The following is a 21,127-nucleotide window of genomic DNA, read 5'->3' on the forward strand; positions in this document are numbered from 1 at the left end:
CCCCCCCCCCCCCCGGTGCCTGGGAGCCAACTTTTCTAAACAAGTGAAAAGGAGGGGGGTTACCACGGTGAAGGGGTTTGCTCAAAATTGGGGGTGCGCTAGCACCCACAGAGCTGGCATCTGTGTGCCTGTGTGCGCGGATTCCCAGATCAAATCGTGCTGCGGTTCCTGTAGCTGGATCCCTTTGGATCTCACTTGCATGTCTGTGTGGGTACGTGCGTGTCCCAGATCTTACTGTAGGTTACATTCAGTTGCTGCAGGGTGACACTGGAGCACAAAGCTCAGGATGTGTTGTTTTGTTTGTTTGTTTGTTTGTTTTAACTGATCTCTCTGTGCAAACCTGATCCCTCGGGATGCACCCCGTGGTGCTGTCCCTCTCCCCCCCCCCCCCCCCCCGGTCTGTTTCACTCCCAGTTTACATTTGCACTGTTTGCTGATTAAACTCGTTTCAGATATTGCAGCCCAACACTGGAACAGAATGCCCAAGATGTATTTCCTGCTGTAGCTGATGTCACCTAACGACTGGGAAAAGTCACCGTCTGACATTAGCTGGGGAAACACACAACAGTGTGGCCACACCCACAATTAAAACATCTGACACCCCGATATGTACTACTGCTGTCAGATATATTGCGCTGATGATCGCTCACTTGATTGCAACGTCCCTGCTTCCGAAAGCTTGCTTATGGTCTATATTGGATTACAGGAAAGGTGAGTGACTTTGCTGGAAGTCATCAAGAAAGTTGACCCCCCCAAGCCTGCCGATGTCACCGCTTTGAGCTCTCGGCCATAAGCGGTCGCACAGTCAGAGCTGGTGGCAGCCGTGGGATCAGAACCCGGCGCCTGCGCGTGGCAGCTCTGGGCTCTGGTGGAAGTAGCAGCCGAGGGACTCACTGGGATCCGGGTCTGCAGGTGTTAACAGCTGTCGGCGCCAGGAGCCGCGCAGATATTTTTTTGGCCGGGTTGGGCTGCTCTTTGGGAGCAAGGGTGGAGGACAGCCGGGGGGGGGGGGGGGGGCAGGAATGTCGGGCTGTGTCTCGGCTCCTGTGCAGAGGTGGCAGCAGCAGGTGGTGTTGTTGACACAGGGTAAACAGCAGGCGAAGTGCCGGACTTGTTATACAACACTTAAAAGCAGCTGAAGTCCTTTCAAGGATACGTCAAAAGCCTGACCGACAAGAGAGGGCAGGAGGAGAGACAGACAGACAGACAGGCAGGGAGGCGCACCCATGCAGAGAGTGAGGCAAGGCAGGCTGGAGGAGAGACAGCTCTGGCACGAGAGGGGGAGTGGGGGTCACACTGAGTGCCCATTTTATGTCAGTGTGCCTGTGATTCTGGGTTCGTGCATCAGAAGGTAGGCTGGGGTGTTTCTTTGTGTGTCACACCCCTGCTCAGGTGTGGGCTTGGGGGAAGTAAAGAGGAGGAATTAGGGGACGTTTGGTGGGGGGAGAGTGGAAGGGCCTTTCCCTGTCATACCAAACTATCTTTCCTTGAGGTTATTTGTTTATCCTGGGCACATATCCACAGGCCTTATCAGCGTCTAAATGGACTGAAATCCATTTATCATGTATTTTTAGACACTGAGGCATTCACCAGACTCAGGGCAGGAGTGACCTGCCTGCGCTGGCCTGTTACTGATTAATCAGATTCAGAGTTGCCAGGACCCGTGCTGTCCCCTCGTCCCTCCCCAAGCCAGGAGTCCTGTGTCCCGCTCCAAGCCATCACGTGCTCCCCGCCGCACGAGGCCACGCAGCCAGCTGCACCCCGGGCCTGGCTGACACACTCTGAGGGCAGCATTCCTGCTGCGCCACGTAAGGGTGATCTAGCATGATCTGGCATGCCTTTCCTGTAGCTCATGTACGCGGATGCAGGCCCTAAATCCAGGCATCCATGGGTGGAAGAGGTAACTGGGCTAAACCTCCCCACATATATTTATGATCTTTAGTTATCCTCTGTGTAAAATCTGGAGAGAAACCAGCTTCAAACTGAAACTCTAACTGGTTTAAATGATTTGTAAACACGCTGAACAAACAAGGTTAAAGGACAAAAAAAAGTTGCATCAGAGCTAAAACTAAAGTGGGCTTTAGTGATCTGTGAATCCAGATTGGAGGGAAAGATGGTTGGAAGCTTGCTGGAAACCAGTTAAACGCGCAGGATTCCCCGCCCCGGCTCAGGGAATTTGTATAATTGGAAACCAGTTTAATGCATAGCTGGGAACTCTCCAGCTTTCCCCCAGAGTCTCAGGGAATTTGCATCAATTATTATGGGGTCCCTGAGGAAAGACTGAAAAGCTCCAGGCCTCTCTGTTTACCACTCTAGCCACTCCCCCGCCTTCAGTCAGTATTCCTGGAGTGCAGCCACTGCAGGCAGCGGGTGGGGAGACACTGGGGGAAGGGGGCTGCTGCAAGGGGACTCGGCTCAGTCAGGCTGGCACTCACTGGGCTGAGGGCAGTGAGGATGCTGGAGCCAGGGAGCAGTGGGAGCGCTGGTGTCAGGGAGAGAGTGTAACCGTCTCTGGAAAGGGGAGAATGCTGGAGGTCATCACTAGAGGGAGGGAGGGAAGGGGCGAGGGGTTAGGCAGTGTGGATTAGTGGGGGGGGGGGGGTACATATTATTCCTCTCCCCACCCCAATCAACAGAAATCTCAGGGTAACCAGGTACAGCATTGTGTGACCATTAGGGAGGGGAAGGGGGGGTAGCATATAGGGGCAACCGCCCTGGGCCGTGCACTATGGGGGGGGGGGTGGCATAGCCATGATAGCCTCCATACTATAAAGTCAGCATTCGCCCTGAGCCGCCCCCCCCCCCCTTCCTAAGGTCAGCCCTGGCGAGGAAAGGCTGCATGGCAAAGCAGTTTTAAGGATCTCCATCTTCTGAACCTTTTATCTCTTCTTTGGTTTTATATGGAGCCCAGAAAAAGTTGTGGTTGCCCTGTTAGTCCACTGGGATTTGTAGATATTTGATTTCTTGTAGCAGCAGCAAAAGTCACCTGACAGGGAGAGGGAGCGAGTGAACTGGAAACCCCCCCCCCCCCCCAAAAAAAAAGGGCATGATTCTGCCTGCAGGGCACCCGGAGAAAGGGAAGCAGAAATGCATTTCCTATAACGCATGCACAAAGTGACTGTCAGCCCGCCAAAAGGCCCGGGGAGGCCGAGAAGGCCCCGTTGCTAGGGAAGCCCGCACGGTTGCCAGGGAAGGGGCGTGGCCCAGGAGGTGACGCAGCCCCCGGGAGAGGCGGGGCTGCCCGGCTCCCTTCCAGGCTGCGCTGGGGAAAGTAAACAGAGCGGGAAGGGGAAGAGGAGGAAGAGCCCCGGGAGCTGCGATCGGGGCAGGGGACAGCGGGGTGGCAGTGACCTCGGTGCCCCCCCCTCCCCCCCGGCATTGCTGGCCGGCTGCATGCCCGCTTCCCTGCTGCACCTTTGCATCCTTTGCTAAAACGTTTTGTGGGGTTGTTTTGCTTGGGGGGCTTCTCCCTGCAGTCGCCGCCAGGATGCTCCGCTGGCCCCTGGCCCTGCCGATGCTGCTGCTGCTAGCCCCCCAGCTGATGGCCGCCTACAAGCCCATCATCATCGTCCACGGGCTCTTCGACAGCCCCGCCGACTTCAGGGACCTGCTGGGCTTCATCAACCAGGTGAGGGGGCAGGGGGGCAAGGTCCAGGATCAGGGATCAGGGTACCCTCCCCCCCCCCCTCTACATGCGTCCCCTCTCTCAGCCCCATCTCTGGGGGGGGGCAGGGTCCAGGATCAGGGCCCCTCCCCCCCCCCCCTCTACATGCGTCCCCTCTCTCAGCCCCATCTCTGGGGGGGGGGGCAGGGTCCAGGATCAGGGCACCTCCCCCCCCCCTCTACATGCGTCCCCTCTCTCAGCCCCATCTCTGGGGGGGGGCAGGGTCCAGGATCAGGGCACCTTCCCCCCCCCCTCTACATGCGTCCCCTCTCTCAGCCCCATCTCTGGGGGGGGGCAGGGTCCAGGATCAGGGCACCTTCCCCCCCCCCCTCTACATGCGTCCCCTCTCTCAGCCCCATCTCTGGGGGGGGGCAGGGTCCAGGATCAGGGCACCTTCCCCCCCCCCCCTTCTACATGCGCCCCCTCTCTCAGCCCCATCTTGGGGGGGGGCAAGCCTCCTGGCTCCTGGAAAGCAAAACGAGTTCATTGTGCTGGCGAGGGTCCTCTCCTCCTTCCCCTCCTGTTGTCTTCTAGACTTTCTGGCCCGAGTTCGTGCCCGGGGGTCTCGGGTCCGATGGCCGCCTCTCCCTCTCTCTCCCCGGGGGGGGGTCTCAGTGGCCCTCACCTGCTGGAAACTTTCCGGGCTCCTCTTCTTCTTCTTCCCCTTTCCTAGAATTTCCTCCTCCTGCTTTGTTTTTCCGGGTAATAAACTCTTGCAATTCGAGGGAAGCTAGGATCATAGCTTGTGATTTGTCTCTCTTTTATTTATTAAATAAAACTGTATAAATAAGTACAAGATTGTGCATCAAGAGCCGCTCTCCTCTGGGTCTGTCCTTTTCCTTTTCTCGCTGTGGATCTGCCTCTCTCTCCCCCCCTGGGGCTTGGGGGCTCATCTTGTGATCTCCCTCCAGCCACCCAACCGCTCTGGCCCTTCCTCAAACTTGGTTTCATTCTGATCTCTGCTTTAACTCCGGCTTGTAAAGGATGCGGACCTGCCCCAGCCCAGGAGACGCTGTGGCCCCCAGATATTCTTTGGATCCTGTAGTGCCATTGTGTAAAATAATAATAATAATAACTCTCCCCCCATGCAACCAGAGCTGCAAACCCTTCCCCTGGCCTTCCTAAGAACAATAATAGGTTTTGTTTTTTAGTTTTGCTGGTTTTTCTTTCGTTTTGAAAGTTGTCCAAGACTGAGGGAGAAGGGGGTAACCCGACCCCAAAACACAGGGGGAAATGTTTACTCTTTTTTCATATGGGGAGGGGGGTGCAGCCCTGCCCTGGTGCAATGGGATTGGAACCCAGAGCCACCCTGGCCCTGTCCGCGTGACTCTGGGCTCTGGTTTAAGGCTCGGGCACTTTGATTTTGTCTGGGGGAGGGGCCTTTAAGCATTGAGCCAAAGTGCAGGATTCCAAAGTTTTAGTGACTTTTAAAAATTACAGGTACGAGAGGTTATTTTTGGGACATGCCCCTAATGCCCCCCCCCCTTCTCTGTCTCCCCTCACCTCACCTCACAGACACACCCTGGCACTAATGTGACAGTCATCGACCTTTTTGACCACCAGAAGAGCCTGAAGCCACTGTGGGAGCAGGTGAGGGGCTTTGGGGAGGCCGTGTACCCCATCATGCAGAACGCGGCCGACGGGGTCCACCTGCTCTGCTACTCCCAAGGTAAGGACAACCCACACACCACCTCCGCTGTTTTCCCAGCCGTGGTCCGGGCGCCGTCACGGTAGGGAGACGCCACTGCGATGTCAGCATACCACGGAATTAATATTTTTTGGGGATTTTTTTGTGCCTGCCTTTCCAAACAATGCTCAAGAAGGCTTACGGCGTTATCAGTACTCGGCTACACCAGGTCCCTTCCCCAGAGAGCTTGCAGTCTTAAGTGGGCACCCGAGGCGACTTGCTGAAGGGCCTGAGGAGTGGCAGCGGGTGGTGGGATTTGAACCCGGGTCTCCACGGTTCTTGACTCTCGTATCCCGCTCCCTGTTCTCTACCTCTCCTGGTTCTGCTCCTCTCCTCTCTCTCTGTCTCCTTTCCCTCTCATTCTCTCTCTGATCCTGCAAACTTCTTCAGGAGACCTGTTGACCGTTGTCTTGCCAGTGTGGTCCAGAAAGCGGGGGCAGTTTCAGCCAGGGTAAGCTGACCTGGCTGAACTTTGCCCCTCCCGCTTTCCGGTTAAAAGTATGGGCATGGTTAAGGAATAAAACGGAATAAACGGGGTGGGCTCTTTTGCCCCCACCCGGCTCGGCTGCCGGTCCCAAATACCCTACACAGAGCCCCCGCGCGCTTCCTGCTCTCATTCAGAGGGGGAACAAGCTCCCTTTCGGTCCCCTCTTCCTTCAGTTCCTGACTCATGCACATAATAATAATAATAACTCTGTGATGTTTCTTTAACCCTCTTTTCCAAATGAGACTCAAGGCGGCTCACGGCATTAGAACCTAAGAACCTGCCATGCTGGGTCAGACCAAGGTGGCCCTCAAGCCCAGCATCCTGTTTCCAACAGTGGCCAATCCAGGTCACAAGTGCCTGGCAGGATCCCAAGGGTTAGATGGGATTCCAAGCTGCTTATCCCAGGGATTTCTGCACCTGCACCTTAATGATGGTTTATGGACATTTCCTCCGGGAACTTGTCCAAATAGTTTTTAAACGCAGCTACGCTAATAGCTTTCACCACAGCCTCTGGGAATGAATTCCAGAGCTTAATTATGCATTCAGTAAAAAAAATATTTTCTCTTATTAGTTTTAAATGTATTACCCAGTAACTTCATTGTGTGTCCCCTGGTCTTTGTACTTTTCAAAAGCGTAAACAACTGATTAACGTTCCACTCCACTCCTTGTTTTATAGACCTCTATCCTATCTCCCCTCAGAAGTCTCCTCTCCCCGCTGAAGAGTCCTAACCTCTTTAGCCTTTCCTCATCAGGGAGCTGTTCCACCCCCTTTCTCATCCTGGTCGCCCTCCTCTGTACCTTTTCTAACTCTGCTGTATCTTTCTTGAGATGTGGGGACCAGAACTGCACACAGTACTCAGGATGAGGTCGCCTTTTCCATCTGCATGCCCCAGTCTCTTAGTCTCACAAGGTCCTCTTGTGATTTAACAACTTTGGATAATTTTGTGTCATCGGCAAATCTGAGCACCTCACTCATTGTTCCCATTTCCAGGTCATTTACAAATATATTTAAAAAAAAACAAACAATCTGACGCAGAACAGATCCCTGGGGCACTGCACTATTCGCCTTCCTCCACTGGGAAAATTTACCATTTAACCCTACTCTCTGTATTTTTCTTTTTCAAAATATATTTATTAGAATTTTCTTCACTTATAACATCAGAAGCAACCCCCCTCGCCCCTGACTTTCTATTTTCCTCGGAGGTCTCACCTGAGGGCCTTACATTCTAGCAGCTGGCTCACCCTTATCCAGATGTTTATTTACGCCCTCAAAAAAAAAAAATGTAGCAGGTTTGTGAGGCAAGACTGCCCTCGACTAAATCTCTGTTGGTTTTGTCGGTGAACGCTGCCTATCTATATGTTCAGCAATTTTGTCCTTTATGATAGTTTCTACCATTTTGCCTGGCACAGATGTCAGACTCGCTGGTCTGTAATTTCCTGGATCGCCCCCCTTTATCACTTTTTAAAGATTGGCTACACTGGCACCCCTCCAAGCCTTCAGGTGCCTGAAAAGGTTTTCCCGATGAGCTTTTTGCTTCCATGGCGAGCTTCTTTACAAATGCTCTCTTTGCCTTCCTGGATCCGTTGGCTTTCATTCTGAGTGGCCGGTGTGCTTACGCTGTTTCCTGTTTTCTTTCGTTCGGATTCCCTTTTCCGTTTCTTGAAAAAAAAAAAAAGACGTCCTTTTAGATATTAGAGCCTCTCTCGCCTCGCCGCCTCTCAACCGTGCCGGCAGTCGTTAAGGATTCGGGTACAAACGGGTCCCTGCCCTGGAGAGCTTACGATCTAAAAGCCGCGGGCGAGAAAGGCACCTTGCCCCGGGGGGGGGGGGGGGGGTGTCACAGGGCGCGTCGCTGGTGGTGAGGGTTTCCCCGCTTTTCCTTCGGCCTGCTAGGAAAATCGGTTTCCCCCGGCTCACGGGATGGTGCCTGCGCGTCTGTGCGTCTGGCCTAAGAAAATCTTTCTGCGAGAAACAACGCCCTTCGTCTCCGGGAGCCTTCCTTGGCTGGACCCCAGGTCCCTGTGCTTGCCCAAGCAGCACGGCCGGGAGCTGAAAGAAATAAACTCAGAGGAAAAAAATCTATAAAAGCAATAACCGTAAAACACAACTCCGCAGAGTACTGAAAGGGCAATAACGTTTCCCCCGCGCTGCTCAGCTCACGGCGCTGGCCCGGGGACAGGAGGTACCAGATTTCGCTGTTTAATTCTCCTCTTTCCCCCAGCATCAGACGGGATTTCTCCTGCTCCTCAGGCGGGACGTCTCCGCTTTTTTTTCTCTCTCAGCTTGGGGGAATGTGCGCCTCTCGTTACAGCACAGGAGGGAAACGCAGTTCTGGCTCTCTTTCTCCGGTGCCGCCCTGGGCGTAGCAGAGTCCGGCGTCCCGGGAGGGTTGCTTCTGGTTCAGGTTTCTCGTCTCTCTGGCTTGTCCCGCAGCAGCAGGGGGGGGGGAAGGGTAAACCAGGTGTAAGGTTCAAGCCTGTTGAGGTAAACCCTGCAGCCGCTGCGGTTGCCCTCTCTCTGGTCCGCCTCCACTCTGTCTCTGTCCTTCCGGAGGCGCGGCCTCCAAAAGTGGACACAGGACTCCGGGTGAGGTGCCACCCGCGTCCTGTACGGAGGCATTTTTTTTTTTTTTCCGTGCTGGTTAAAAGCTTTCCCTATGCCTTCCAGCCTCTTGGACCCACCACCCCCCTCAGCTATGGTCACAACCTTTTCCTACCGTGCTGCACCCTGGACATCATCCGGCGCAATCACCCCAAGGTCTCTCTCCTGGTTCGTGCCCATCGGTATCTACCCCCCCATCGTTGGCCGATCTCTCGGATTTCGGCACGCCGTAGCGTTGAATCTTAACCGATCAATCATTTGGCCGCTTCTCCAGCTTGCTTTGGTCACCTCTGGTTCTGTCTGCCTCCTCGAGAGGTGTCTGATCCGTTCCAGATGTTAATGTGCTGTGCAAATGGGGATAATTTTTCCTTCCGCAGATTCGCTCGCAAAGGTGTGGAACGGAACCAGCCCCCCCCCCCCCCCCCCGGCCTGACCTCCGAGGCGCTCCACTGGTTACCTTCCTCTCCTCAGGAGTGAATTCCATTTACCCACCCGGACTGACCTCCGAGGCGCTCCACTGGTTACCTTCCTCTCCTCAGGAGTGAATTCCATTTACCCCGTTCCTAACCCAATGACTCCCACCCCATCCCCGGCTGCTCGGTTTATTAACGAGCCTCCCCCACTCTAATCTTGGCTGCTGGATGCTTCAGGCTATCCTCTCCTACAGCGGAGCCTCCATCCGTTTACCCGCCACAGGTGAGGCTTAATGGGCTGGCAGTTTCCCATCGTACAGGCTCGTTCCTGTTTCCATGAAACGGGTCCTTCGGCGGACCGGCCAGGACTTCCCTGAGCTCCTCGGGTATCGCGTCCGGCGCGCTCACGTGTGTGTGTTTGTCTGTCAGTATCGCACAGCGAGTGACCGATCTCCTCTCCTCCTCCCGCAGGGGGGCTGATATGCCGGGGTCTCCTCGAGACCATGCCCGATCACAACGTGGACACCTTCATCTCGCTGTCCTCCCCCCCAGATGGGGCAATACGGGGGTGAGTGTGTGGACGGGGGGGGGGGGGTGAGGGTAGGGAGAGCGGTCCTCGACCTCCCTGGTCTCGGCGGTGCGATGAGTTTGTTAGGTCTTTAGTTCAGGCTGTTGGGGACGGTGGGGGGGGGGGGGCTGCTTTCAGGGGCTAACGAGGTGTGTCTGGGAGGGCAGAGGGGAGTCACAGGGGCACAGTGACAAGAAAAGGGAGGGACGAGGCAGAGAGTCGGAGGTATGGAGGGAGCCGGGGACAGAGGTGGAGCGAGAGGGGAGAGACTGAAGAACGGGAGGCAATGTGAAATGGAAGTGGAGGGGAGGGGGGGGAGAGTAGTGCTCTTCCTGTAGCTTACCTGTCATCTCCTTCCTCTCCCCCCCCCCCCCCCCCTCAGACACAGATTACCTGCGCTATCTCTTCCCCCACTACATGAAGTCAAATCTCTACCGAATCTGCTACACCCAGCTGGGGCAGGACTTCTCCATCTGTAACTACTGGAATGGTGAGTGGAGGAGGGGGAGGGCTTCTCCATCTGTAACTACTGGAATGGTGAGTGGAGGAGGGGGAGGGCTTCTCCATCTGTAACTACTGTAATGGTGAGTGGAGGAGGGGGGAGGGCTTCTCCATCTGTAACTACTGTAATGGTGAGTGGAGGAGGAGGGAGGGCTTCTCCATCTGTAACTACTGGAATGGTGAGTGGAGGGAGGGGGAGGGCTTCTCCATCTGTAACTACTGGAATGGTGAGGGGAGGAGGGGGGAGGGCTTCTCCATCTGTAACTACTGGAATGGTGAGTGGAGGAGGGGGAGGGCTTCTCCATCTGTAACTACTGGAATGGTGAGTGGAGGAGGGGGGAGGGCTTCTCCATCTGTAACTACTGGAATGGTGAGTGGAGGAGGGGGAGGGCTTCTCCATCTGTAACTACTGGAATGGTGAGTGGAGGAGGGGGAGGGCTTCTCCATCTGTAACTACTGTAATGGTGAGTGGAGGGAGGGGGAGGGCTTCTCCATCTGTAACTACTGTAATGGTGAGTGGAGGAGGGGGAGGGCTTCTCCATCTGTAACTACTGGAATGGTGAGTGGAGGAGGGGGAGGGCTTCTCCATCTGTAACTACTGGAATGGTGAGTGGAGGGAGGGGGGGGGCTTCTCCATCTGTAACTACTGGAATGGTGAGTGGAGGAGGGGGGAGGGCTTCTCCATCTGTAACTACTGGAATGGTGAGTGGAGGAGGGGGGAGGGCTTCTCCATCTGTAACTACTGTAATGGTGAGTGGAGGGAGGGGGAGGGCTTCTCCATCTGTAACTACTGGAATGGTGAGTGGAGGGAGGGGGAGGGCTTCTCCATCTGTAACTACTGGAATGGTGAGTGGAGGGGGGGGGAGGGCTTCTCCATCTGTAACTACTGGAATGGTGAGTGGAGGAGGGGGAGGGCTTCTCCATCTGTAACTACTGGAATGGTGAGTGGAGGGAGGGGGAGGGCTTCTCCATCTGTAACTACTGGAATGGTGAGTGGAGGGAGGGGGAGGGCTTCTCCATCTGTAACTACTGGAATGGTGAGTGGAGGAGGGGGAGGGCTTCTCCATCTGTAATTAAAAGGAATAGAGAGAGGGGAGAGCGAGGGAGGGGAGGGTAGAGTGGGGCTGAAAACGAGCGCGAGACAGCTTGTGGTCACAGCAAGCGTGAATCAGTAATTATTCACGTCAGTCGAGCCCCCACACGCAGGGGATCCACAGTCCCGTCTCCCCACCATTCACAGCCCGGAAAGCCTTTGGTTGGGGGTTAGACGCACGCACCCCCCCCCCCGTACGCAGTGAGGGTGAGGTCTGTCTCCGACGGACGCCCCCCTTCTGTACTCACTGGGGTGGGCATTTCTGGGGCACGGTCGGAGGGGAAACAGCACTTACGATTTCCGGGCCGGGGTGCAGCCGGGCTGGCTAGATCGGACCTTGCCGGGTGGGGATCGCTCGTAGGCCCTCCTCCTTCTCATCCTCTCCCAGGGTACGTCTAGGGTACCAGTTTATAATTTCAGCCGCTGTTCCCCCCCTGCCCCCGGTTTTGTGTGTTTTCCCCAGATCCGCACCATCGAGACCTGTACCTGAACAGCAGTAGGTACCTGGCGCCGCTCAACGCGGAGAGGAGCAACCCCAATGCCACAGGTAGGAGGAGCCAAGGGGGGGGAGCACCCCTCCTCGCCCCCCCCCCCACCGCCGACCCTTTAACACCATTAAAAAAATATATACATCCGCCTCGGCGCAGGCGAAGCGGATTCGTGGAAGGAGGAGGGGGGGGGGGGGGGGAGGGCGCGCTGCGAGCCCGCACTGCGCTCTCACGGCTGTAAAGGGAAATGGGGCTGCGATCATCTACAGGGTGGGGCCCTCCGAGCTGAGAATAACAGCGGGGGGGGGGGGGGGGGGAGCATGGTGCGTATTATGTAAGGGGAGGGGGGTCTGATCCTCTCCTGCCGCTCCCCTAGACTGGAAGAAGAACTTCCTGCGGATCCGGAAGCTGGTCCTGATCGGGGGTCCGGACGACGGGGTGATCACGCCTTGGCAGTCCAGGTGAGCGCCACCGAGCCCGGGGGGGGGGGGGGGGGGACGTCAGTGCTGGCGTTCCCCGGCGTTCCCGCGCGCGGGAGGAAAAGAACCGTAGGCCGGCGTTTCAGAAGGCACCACGAGAAGCTGTCGTGTCTACCGCTCATAAATAAAAAAACAAAACAGAAAATCTAGCTAGAGACTCGCACGCAGACGCACGAAGCAGAGATGCAGACGGACGCATTCGTACGCACAGAGCGGAGACACGCACGTAACAGAAAGGGACACCCACCCACACTCGCACAAGGAGGAGACCTGGATATGCACACAAAAGTACACAAACGCACATGTACGCACTCGCATGCACACACGGTCCAGACTCCCACCTAAAAGAATTTGTTTAAAACCTCGCCCGTCTGTCTGTCCGTCTCACACTTCTCTTTGTCTCCCCCTCAGTCACTTTGGATTCTACGATGAGGATGAGCAAGTGACGGCAATGGAGGAGCAGAAGGTAGGGAGGGAGGCTTTACTCTTCCTCCATGTGTGGAGGGCTAAAGGGGCAGAGGGGTAGGGTGAGACTCGGGGGTAGGTAGACTGAGGTGAGACCAAAATGGGAAGGGGAGGGTGAAAATGGTACTGGGATTCAAAAAACCTCGTGCTGACACAGAGGATCCTCAGGGGTGGGGGAGTGAGGGGTAAAGCCTGGGACGGGCACAGAGGATCCTCAGGGATGGGGGAGTGAGGGGTAAAGCCTGGGAGGGGCACAGAGGATCCTCAGGGATGGGGGGAGTGAGGGGTAAAGCCTGGGAGGGGCACAGAGGATCCTCAAGGATGGGGGAGTGAGGGGTAAAGCCTGGGACGGGCACAGAGGATCCTCAGGGGTGGGGGAGTGAGAGGTAAAGCCTGGGACGCGCACAGAGGATCCTCAGGGGTGGGGGAGTGAGGGGTAAAGCCTGGGAGGGGCACAGAGGATCCTCAGAGGTGGGGGAGTGAGAGGTAAAGCCTGGGACGGGCACAGAGGATCCTCAGGGGTGGGGGAGTGAGAGGTAAAGCCTGGGATAAGCACAGAGGATCCTCAGGGATGGGGGAGTGAGGGGTAAAGCCTGGGACGCGCACAGAGGATCCTCAGGGTTGGGGGAGTGAGGGGTGAAGCCTGGGACGGGCACAGAGGATCCTCAGGGGTGGGGGAGTGAGGGGTGAAGCCTGGGACGGGCACAGAGGATCCTCAGGGGTGGGGAGTACAGGCTCTCCACCATGGGGTTATTCTCTGTATCTGTCTTGGTGTGGTTTAGTCTTCGCTGGTCCCCCGGGGACCCCCCCTGACTCCTCTCCGTCTGTCTCCCCCCCCCAGGTGTACCTACAGGACTCCTTTGGGCTGAAGACGCTGCACGCCCGGGGGTCCGTGGCCCTGTACACCGTGTGCGGCGTCCCCCACACCATGTGGCACTCCAATGTCACCGTCTACGAGACCTGCATCGCCAAGTGGCTGACCTAGGACCGGAGCGAGACCCCTCCCACCTCCAGCACCTTCTACCCCGACCCCCAGCAGAGCAGGGGCGGAAGGGGGATAGGGAGACGCCCCCCAACCCTGATTCTGGGGGGGGGGGAAGAGGAGGAGCAGGGGCGTCTAGCGACAGCTTCTCCCCCCACACTGACTGACTTGGGGAGGGGGGGGGAATCCTTGAAGCACATTTCGGGGGGGGGGGGGAGATGAAGGAGGGAGGAGTGCAGGCACCTGGGAACTGTTCAGGGGACAAACTTCCTCTTTTTCTGATATTTGGTGATCGCTCCTGATGAAGGCTGACGCACTTTGCAACCGGGGGGGGGACGGGGGTGGGGGGTGCGAGCACTGTGTCATAGCCCCCCCCACACACACACACACCCCCAGGGGCTTTTTCCATCCCGTGGGATAGGGATGGCCGATAACATTTCTAAAGCAGAATGTAGCAGGAAAATACAATAAAACATTTTTTTTTTTTTGTAAATCTATTTGTGAAACCTTCAAGTTTGTTAGAATTTAACACAGTTGCACTGGGGATGGGCACAGGGATACAGAGCCTGTCACCTCTAGGGCACTGGGGACAGGAGGGCTCAGGAGATGGGCACAGGGATACAGAGCCTGTCGCCTCTAGGGCACTGGGGACAGGAGGGCTCAGGGGATGGGCACAGGGATACAGAGCCTGTCACCTCTAGGGCACTGGGGACAGGAGAGCTCAGGGGATGGGCACAGGGATACAGAGCCTGTCACCTCTAGGGCACTGGGGACAGGAGGGCTCAGGGGATGGGCGCAGGGATACAGAGCCTGTCACCTCTAGGGCACTGGGGACGGGAGGGCTCAGGGGATGGGCACAGGGATACAGAGCCTCTCACCTCTAGGGCACTGGGGACAGGAGAGCTCAGGGGATGGGCACAGGGATACAGAGCCTGTCACCTCTAGGGCACTGGGGACGGGAGGGCTCAGGGGATGGGCGCAGGGATACAGAGCCTGTCACCTCTAGGGCACTGGGGACGGGAGGGCTCAGGGGATGGGCACAGGGATACAGAGCCTGTCACCTCTAGGGCACTGGGGACAGGAGGGCTCAGGGGATGGGCACAGGGATACAGAGCCTGTCACCTCTAGGGCACTGGGGACGGGAGGGCTCAGGGGATGGGCACAGGGATACAGAGCCTCTCACCTCTAGGGCACTGGGAACGGGAGGGCTCAGGGGATGGGCACAGGGATACAGAGCCTCTCACCTCTACGGCACTGGGGACGGGAGGGCTCAGGGGATGGGCACAGGGATACAGAGCCTCTCACCTCTAGGGCACTGGGGACAGGAGGGCTCAGGGGATGGCACAGGGATACAGAGCCTGTCACCTCTAGGGCACTGGGGACGGGAGGGCTCAGGGGATGGGCACAGGGATACAGAGCCTGTCACCTCTAGGGCACTGGGGACAGGAGGGCTCAGGGGATGGGCACAGGGATACAGAGCCTCTCACCTCTAGGGCACTGGGGACAGGAGGGCTCAGGGGATGGGCACAGGGATACAGAGCCTCTCACCTCTAGGGCACTGGGGACAGGAGGGCTCAGGGGATGGGCACAGGGATACAGAGCCTGTCACCTCTAGGGCACTGGGAACAGGAGGGCTCAGGGGATGGGCACAGGGACACACAGCCTGTCACCTCTAGGGCACTGGGGACAGGAGGGCTCAGGGGATGGGCACAGGGACACAGAGCCTGTCACCTCTAGGGCACTGGGGACAGGAGGGCTCAGGGGATGGGCACAGGGATACAGAGCCTGTCACCTCTAGGGCACTGGGGACGGGAGGGCTCAGGGGATGGGCACAGGGATACAGAGCCTGTCACCTCTAGGGCACTGGCGACAGGAGGGCTCAGGGGATGGGTACAGGGATACAGAGCCTGTCACCTCTAGGGCACTGGGGACAGGAGGGCTCAGGGGATGGGCACAGGGATACAGAGCCTGTCACCTCTAGGGCACTGGGGACAGGAGGGCTCAGGGGATGGGCACAGGGATACAGAGCCTGTCACCTCTAGGGCACTGGGGACGGGAGGGCTCAGGGGATGAGCACAGGGATACAGAGCCTGTCACCTCTAGGGCACTGGGGACGGGAGGGCTCAGGGGATGGGCACAGGGATACAGAGCCTGTCACCTCTAGGGCACTGGGGACAGGAGGGCTCAGGGGATGGGCACAGGGATACAGAGCCTCTCACCTCTAGGGCACTGGGGACAGGAGGGCACAGGGATACAGAGCCTGTCACCTCTAGGGCACTGGGGACGGGAGGGCTCAGGGGATGGGCACAGGGATACAGAGCCTCTCACCTCTAGGGCACTGGGGACAGGAGGGCTCAGGGGATGGGCACAGGGATACAGAGCCTGTCACCTCTAGGGCACTGGGGACAGGAGGGCTCAGGGGATGGGCACAGGGATACAGAGCCTGTCACCTCTAGGGCACTGGGGACAGGAGGGCTCAGGGGATGGGCACAGGGATACAGAGCCTCTCACCTCTAGGGCACTGGGGACAGGAGGGCTCAGGGGATGGGCACAGGGACACAGAGCCTCTCACCTCTAGGGCACTGGGAACGGGAGGGCTGAGGGGATGGGCACAGGGATACAGAGCCTGTCACCTCTAGGGCACTGGCGACAGGAGGGCTCAGGGGATGGGTACAGGGATACAGAGCCTGTCACCTCTAGGGCACTGGGGACAGGAGGGCTCAGGGGATGGGCACAGGGATACAGAGCCTGTCACCTCTAGGGCACTGGGGACGGGAGGGCTCAGGGGATGGGCACAGGGACACAGAGCCTGTCACCTCTAGGGCACTGGGGACGGGAGGGCTCAGGGGATGGGCACAGGGATACAGAGCCTGTCACCTCTAGGGCACTGGGGATGGGAGGGCTCAGGGGATGGGCACAGGGATACAGAGCCTGTCACCTCTAGGGCACTGGGGACGGGAGGGCTCAGGGGATGGGCACAGGGATACAGAGCCTGTCACCTCTAGGGCACTGGGGACAGGAGGGCTCAGGGGATGGGCACAGGGATACAGAGCCTGTCACCTCTAGGGCACTGGGGACGGGAGGGCTCAGGGGATGAGCACAGGGATACAGAGCCTGTCACCTCTAGGGCACTGGGGACGGGAGGGCTCAGGGGATGGGCACAGGGATACAGAGCCTGTCACCTCTAGGGCACTGTGGACGGGAGGGATCAGGGGATGGGCACAGGGATACAGAGCCTGTCACCTCTAGGGCACTGGGGACAGGAGGGCTCAGGGGATGGGCACAGGGATACAGAGCCTGTCACCTCTAGGGCACTGGGGACAGGAGGGCTCAGGGGATGGGCACAGGGATACAGAGCCTGTCACCTCTAGTGCACTGGGGACGGGAGGGCTCAGGGGATGGGCACAGGGACACAGAGCCTGTAACCTCTAGGGCACTGGGGACGGGAGGGCTCAGGGGATGGGCACAGGGATACAGAGCCTGTCACCTCTAGGGCACTGGGGACGGGAGGGCTCAGGGGATGGGCACAGGGATACAGAGCCTGTAACCTCTAGGGCACTGGGGACGGGAGGGCTCAGGGGATGGGCACAGGGATACAGAGCCTGATTCTGCGTTCTTACCTCACTAAGACATGGTCAGAGGCATTAATTACACCACTCTATAAACATGGAGATAGCACTAATCCAAACAACTGCAGAGGGATCTGTGTCAGCAGGAATAGTGGCAAACTGCTCTCTCATGTCCTCCACAAACGAACACTAAAATTCCTTGTGGCCAAAATCAATTTTGAGTTCCTCCAAAAACTCAGAATCACTGCTCGCACCTTTACCTGACGAAACACCGATCGACCGGCAACCTCCGGGGAGAACGTTTGCGCGTTTTATTGAATTTACAAAAGCTTTACCTGCTGGATCTGGCACCCTGGCCTCAACTATAAACTACTACGAACAGCAACTGGGGGCGTGTGATATATATTCCAATGCACGTCTTCCTCCGTCAGCTGAAACGTGCAGACATAAGAGAAAAACCTGCGCCCCACCCTCTCCGGGGGCTTATATCCGTGACCTCCCCCATCCCGGGCTGAAAGGGTGACTCAGAAGTCAAGTGCCTGCTGTAGGCAGATGATCGGCTCCCTGAGAGCATCTGAACCTGCTAGGGAGCCACATTAAATCAATGGAAGGTTAAAAAAAAAAAAATAAAATGCCAACAAAAATTCAGAAACTCCCTGCACAAGAAGCCGAGCACACGCTGGAGCCTAGGTACCTTGGCTTCAGACTGTGCATCTGGGAGGTTTACATTGGCTATCATGGCTCTACTACAAGGAAAAGCTTTTGAGAGGTTTGCATGCAGCAAAGCAAGCTCTGGACAAATGCAAACCCCCCTCCAGTAAAACTACCACTAAAATCGTTTGAGGTCTGGGGTCTGTCATTAACCCCCAAACCATACAGAATGGGACAGAATCTCTGCAGCTGAAAAGGGAGGAATGCACTGGGCCCTAGAACACCAAAACACCTCCTATTGGGAGGGGAAAAATTGGAAAGCAGGACGGCTACAGATCCCTGCGCCGAAAATACACGCTCGCGACAGAAAGAAAAAAAAAAAACCAGGCAGGCCTTCGCCAAATAACAGGACGAACGACATCGCAGGCTAGAAATCTTAAGGATGGCGGGCAGAAACCGAAACTGGGGACCCCAAGATGCACGGGGCCCTGCGCGCGGTGCGGCACTGGAGAAAGAGAACCAGAAAAGCATTTCCTTCCCTGGCTGTGCAAAATCCAGAGATCATCATCAGAGGAGCGCGTTTCCCAAAGCTAAGAGAGAGAGAGAGAGAAATCAAAGGCTTCCCACTGAAAGAATGCATAGGGAAAGCTCTTTTGGAGGGGGAAACAACGCCTATCGCAGCAAAATCTGTGGCATCCCATCGCCAGGGACACTACGGATTCATCACCGAAAAAAACACCAAACCAGGGGCACGCCCCAATCCTGTATTTTCTGCCATGCCAATAAAGGTATCTGACTCTGCCGCCTCCAGAGTACCGGGGGGGGGGTGAGAGAGAGCCCGTCCCTATCAGGGCACGGCCTGTATTTTCAGGTCCCGCTTACCCCCTGATCCCCACGGGCAGAGTCCGGTTCCATTAAAACCAGTTCCTGGGGTTATCCGCGGTCAGTGATCCAGACCGCAGATGAGTTGGACTTATTTTGTACTCGTGGACTATTTTATTTATTTAACATTTTTCTAGACCGACATTCGTTGGGGAACATCACATCGGTTTACATGGAACATTAAAGGAGCTTAACAAGGCTTTACAATAAAGTGAGATTGAATAATAAGATAACTCGGAAGGTTATAATGAGAAAACATGTAGTATGTGAAAGTTAACAGGGTAATAAATACATTGTTGTTTCCTGAGATAATCCGAACAATTATTATTAATCACTGGGATTCTTTGTAATGAGTCCCCTTCGTGCTCAGATGCTCATTTCATGCGTCTGTCCTCTGCTGGAATGTTTTGTACACACATTTGAATAAACGCTTTCCACGTTTCTTGGCATCTGGATTTCCAACCTACTCATTTTTTTGTTACACTCTCAGCAGACAGAGTGTTCCCAACAGATGTATGCAACAATTCATTAATATTGGGTGCTGTGAGGTGCCTTGGCAGAACTGTGAGGGGGGGGGGGGGGGGGGGGGGGGGCTCAGTACTGGAATAGCAGGAGGTGCTGCAGGGCAGGAGTGAGGTGCATTGGCAGAGCTGTGTGTGAGGGTCTCAGTACTGGAATAGCAGGAGGTGCTGCAGGGCAGGAGTGAGGTGCATTGGCAGAGCTGTGTGTGTGTGTGAGGGTCTCAGTACTGGAATAGCAGGAGGTGCTGCAGGGCAGGAGTGAGGTGCATTGGCAGAGCTGTGTGTGAGGGTCTCAGTACTGGAATAGCAGGGGGTGCTGCAGGGCAGGAGTGAGGTGCATTGGCAGAGCTGTGTGTGAAGGTCTCAGTACTGGAATAGCAGGAGGTGCTGCAGGGCAGGAGTGAGGTGCATTGGCAGAGCTGTGTGTGAGGGTCTCAGTACTGGAATAGCAGGGGGTGCTGCAGGGCAGGAGTGAGGAGCATTGTCAGAGCTGTGTGTGAGGCTCTCAGTACTGGAATAACAGGAGGTGCTGCAGGGCAGGAGTGAGGTGCATTGGCAGAGCTGTGTGTGAGGGTCTCAGTACTGGAATAGCAGGGGGTGCTGCAGGGCAGAAGTGAGGTGCATTGGCAGAGCTGTGTGTGAGGGTCTCAGTACTGGAATAGCAGGGGGTGCTGCAGGGCAGAAGTGAGGTGCATTGGCAGAGCTGTGTGTGAGGGTCTCAGTACTGGAATAGCAGGAGGTACTGCAGGGCAGGAGTGAGGTGCATTGGCAGAGCTGTGTGTGAGGCTCTCAGTACTGGAATAGCAGGGGGTGCTGCAGGGTAGGAGTGAGGTGCATTGGCAGAGCTGTGTGTGAGGGTCTCAGTACTAGGAATGTGAATTCATTTGAAACGAATTAGGAATCTGAAATGAAAAAGCCCATTTTCAGTTCGGTTCATTTCAAACAAAACGAATCTCCTAGTGCATCTGAAAAACATTTGGGTTTCTCATTTCAGGAAATAGCGGGCACTATTCAGAAAATAGCGCATGCTATTTCTCAAAATAAAAAAACAAAACATTAAAAAAAAAAAAAAAGTCCATCCCAAGGACACCCCTCCCCCATAAAATGAAATGAAAGACCATTAAAATCTGGCAGCCTTACCTAGTCCTGGAGCAGCAGGCGGTGCATTGGCAGGGTGGACGTCTTGATTGGAGTAGGTGTGTGTGACGCGCGGAGTCGCTACTTCCCCAAGATGAATTCCTTTTATAGCTGCGGCTGCGGTTCATTTCCCTGTTTGTCTTTCCAGGCCTGGGCTCCGTGTGCTTTATGTCAGCTGCCTGCAGGTTCCAGGGCGGGATGGGGGAGGAGAGACAGGCTTCAGTGATCCTTTCCAGTGCACCCTGTGTATAGTGACATGAGAGATCCCGGCCCCCCTCCCCCCATGGCAGCTAGGGGGGTGTCCCACAGGGCATAGGGACTGGAGGAGAGAGGCTGGGTGTGATGGCTCCCTGATGAGAGATGGATAGTGAAGTAGTAGGAGAGAGATTTTCTAGATTAGCTCCCTGATGAGAGACCAATGGGAAGGAAGTACTAGAGCAGGGGCGAAGGTCACTCACGCTTCTTTCTGGCCTCGAAAGGCGCTACCCTCCCCTGCAGCGGAGCTCCTGTGCCTGGATAAAGTGCCTTGCCATCTCCCTGCACAGATTGCATTTTCTCAGCCTGCTCCCCCCTGCAGGACTCAGACTGGAGCAGGCTTTCCTGCGAAAGGGTCTCTGCCTCTCCCCACTTTAATCTTTGTTAGGTCTCAGCTAGGTCCCTTCCGCCCCCCCCCCCCCCCCCCATAGGAAGTCTCAATGTTTGGGCAGGGTTAAACCCTGTATGGAGCGGGTAGTACTGTGAGCTGAGTACTAGGAGAGTCTGTCAGGCTGCGGGGGACTGTCTCTCTGCCACCTCAGTCTATGTGGGACTGTCTCTCTACCTGCCTGCCTCTGTCACTCTATGTGGGACTGTCTCTCTGCCACCTCACTCTTTCTCCCTGCCTGCCTCGGTCTATGTGGCACTGTCTCTGTCACTCTGTGTGGGACTGCTCTCTGCCT

The 21,127-nt window shown here is 56.4% G+C and overlaps 1 protein-coding gene and 1 long non-coding RNA gene across 2 annotated transcripts; one reads left to right on the plus strand and one right to left on the minus strand.

Moving 5' to 3' along the window:
• Positions 1-76: 76 nt before the first annotated feature.
• LOC115081436 (lysosomal thioesterase PPT2-A-like) lies at positions 77-13,926 on the plus strand. Its single transcript, XM_029585894.1, is given in 11 exon segments — positions 77-211; positions 453-711; positions 3,477-3,628; positions 5,180-5,333; positions 9,325-9,398; positions 9,400-9,421; positions 9,804-9,911; positions 11,479-11,562; positions 11,880-11,964; positions 12,394-12,448; positions 13,289-13,926. Coding segments are annotated over 10 exon segments (951 nt in total). The 5' UTR covers positions 77-211; positions 453-638; the 3' UTR covers positions 13,433-13,926.
• Positions 6,897-20,811, minus strand: LOC115081437. Its single transcript, XR_003853800.1, has 3 exons — positions 20,648-20,811; positions 20,193-20,368; positions 6,897-7,497 (listed from the first exon to the last, which is right to left on the minus strand). It is a non-coding gene; the product is annotated as an uncharacterized LOC115081437 (long non-coding RNA).
• Between the last annotated feature and the right edge of the window lie 316 nt (positions 20,812-21,127).

The sequence above is a fragment of the Rhinatrema bivittatum genome, unplaced genomic scaffold (assembly GCF_901001135.1).
Source record: "Rhinatrema bivittatum unplaced genomic scaffold, aRhiBiv1.1, whole genome shotgun sequence".
Classification (NCBI taxonomy): Eukaryota; Metazoa; Chordata; class Amphibia; order Gymnophiona; family Rhinatrematidae; genus Rhinatrema; species Rhinatrema bivittatum.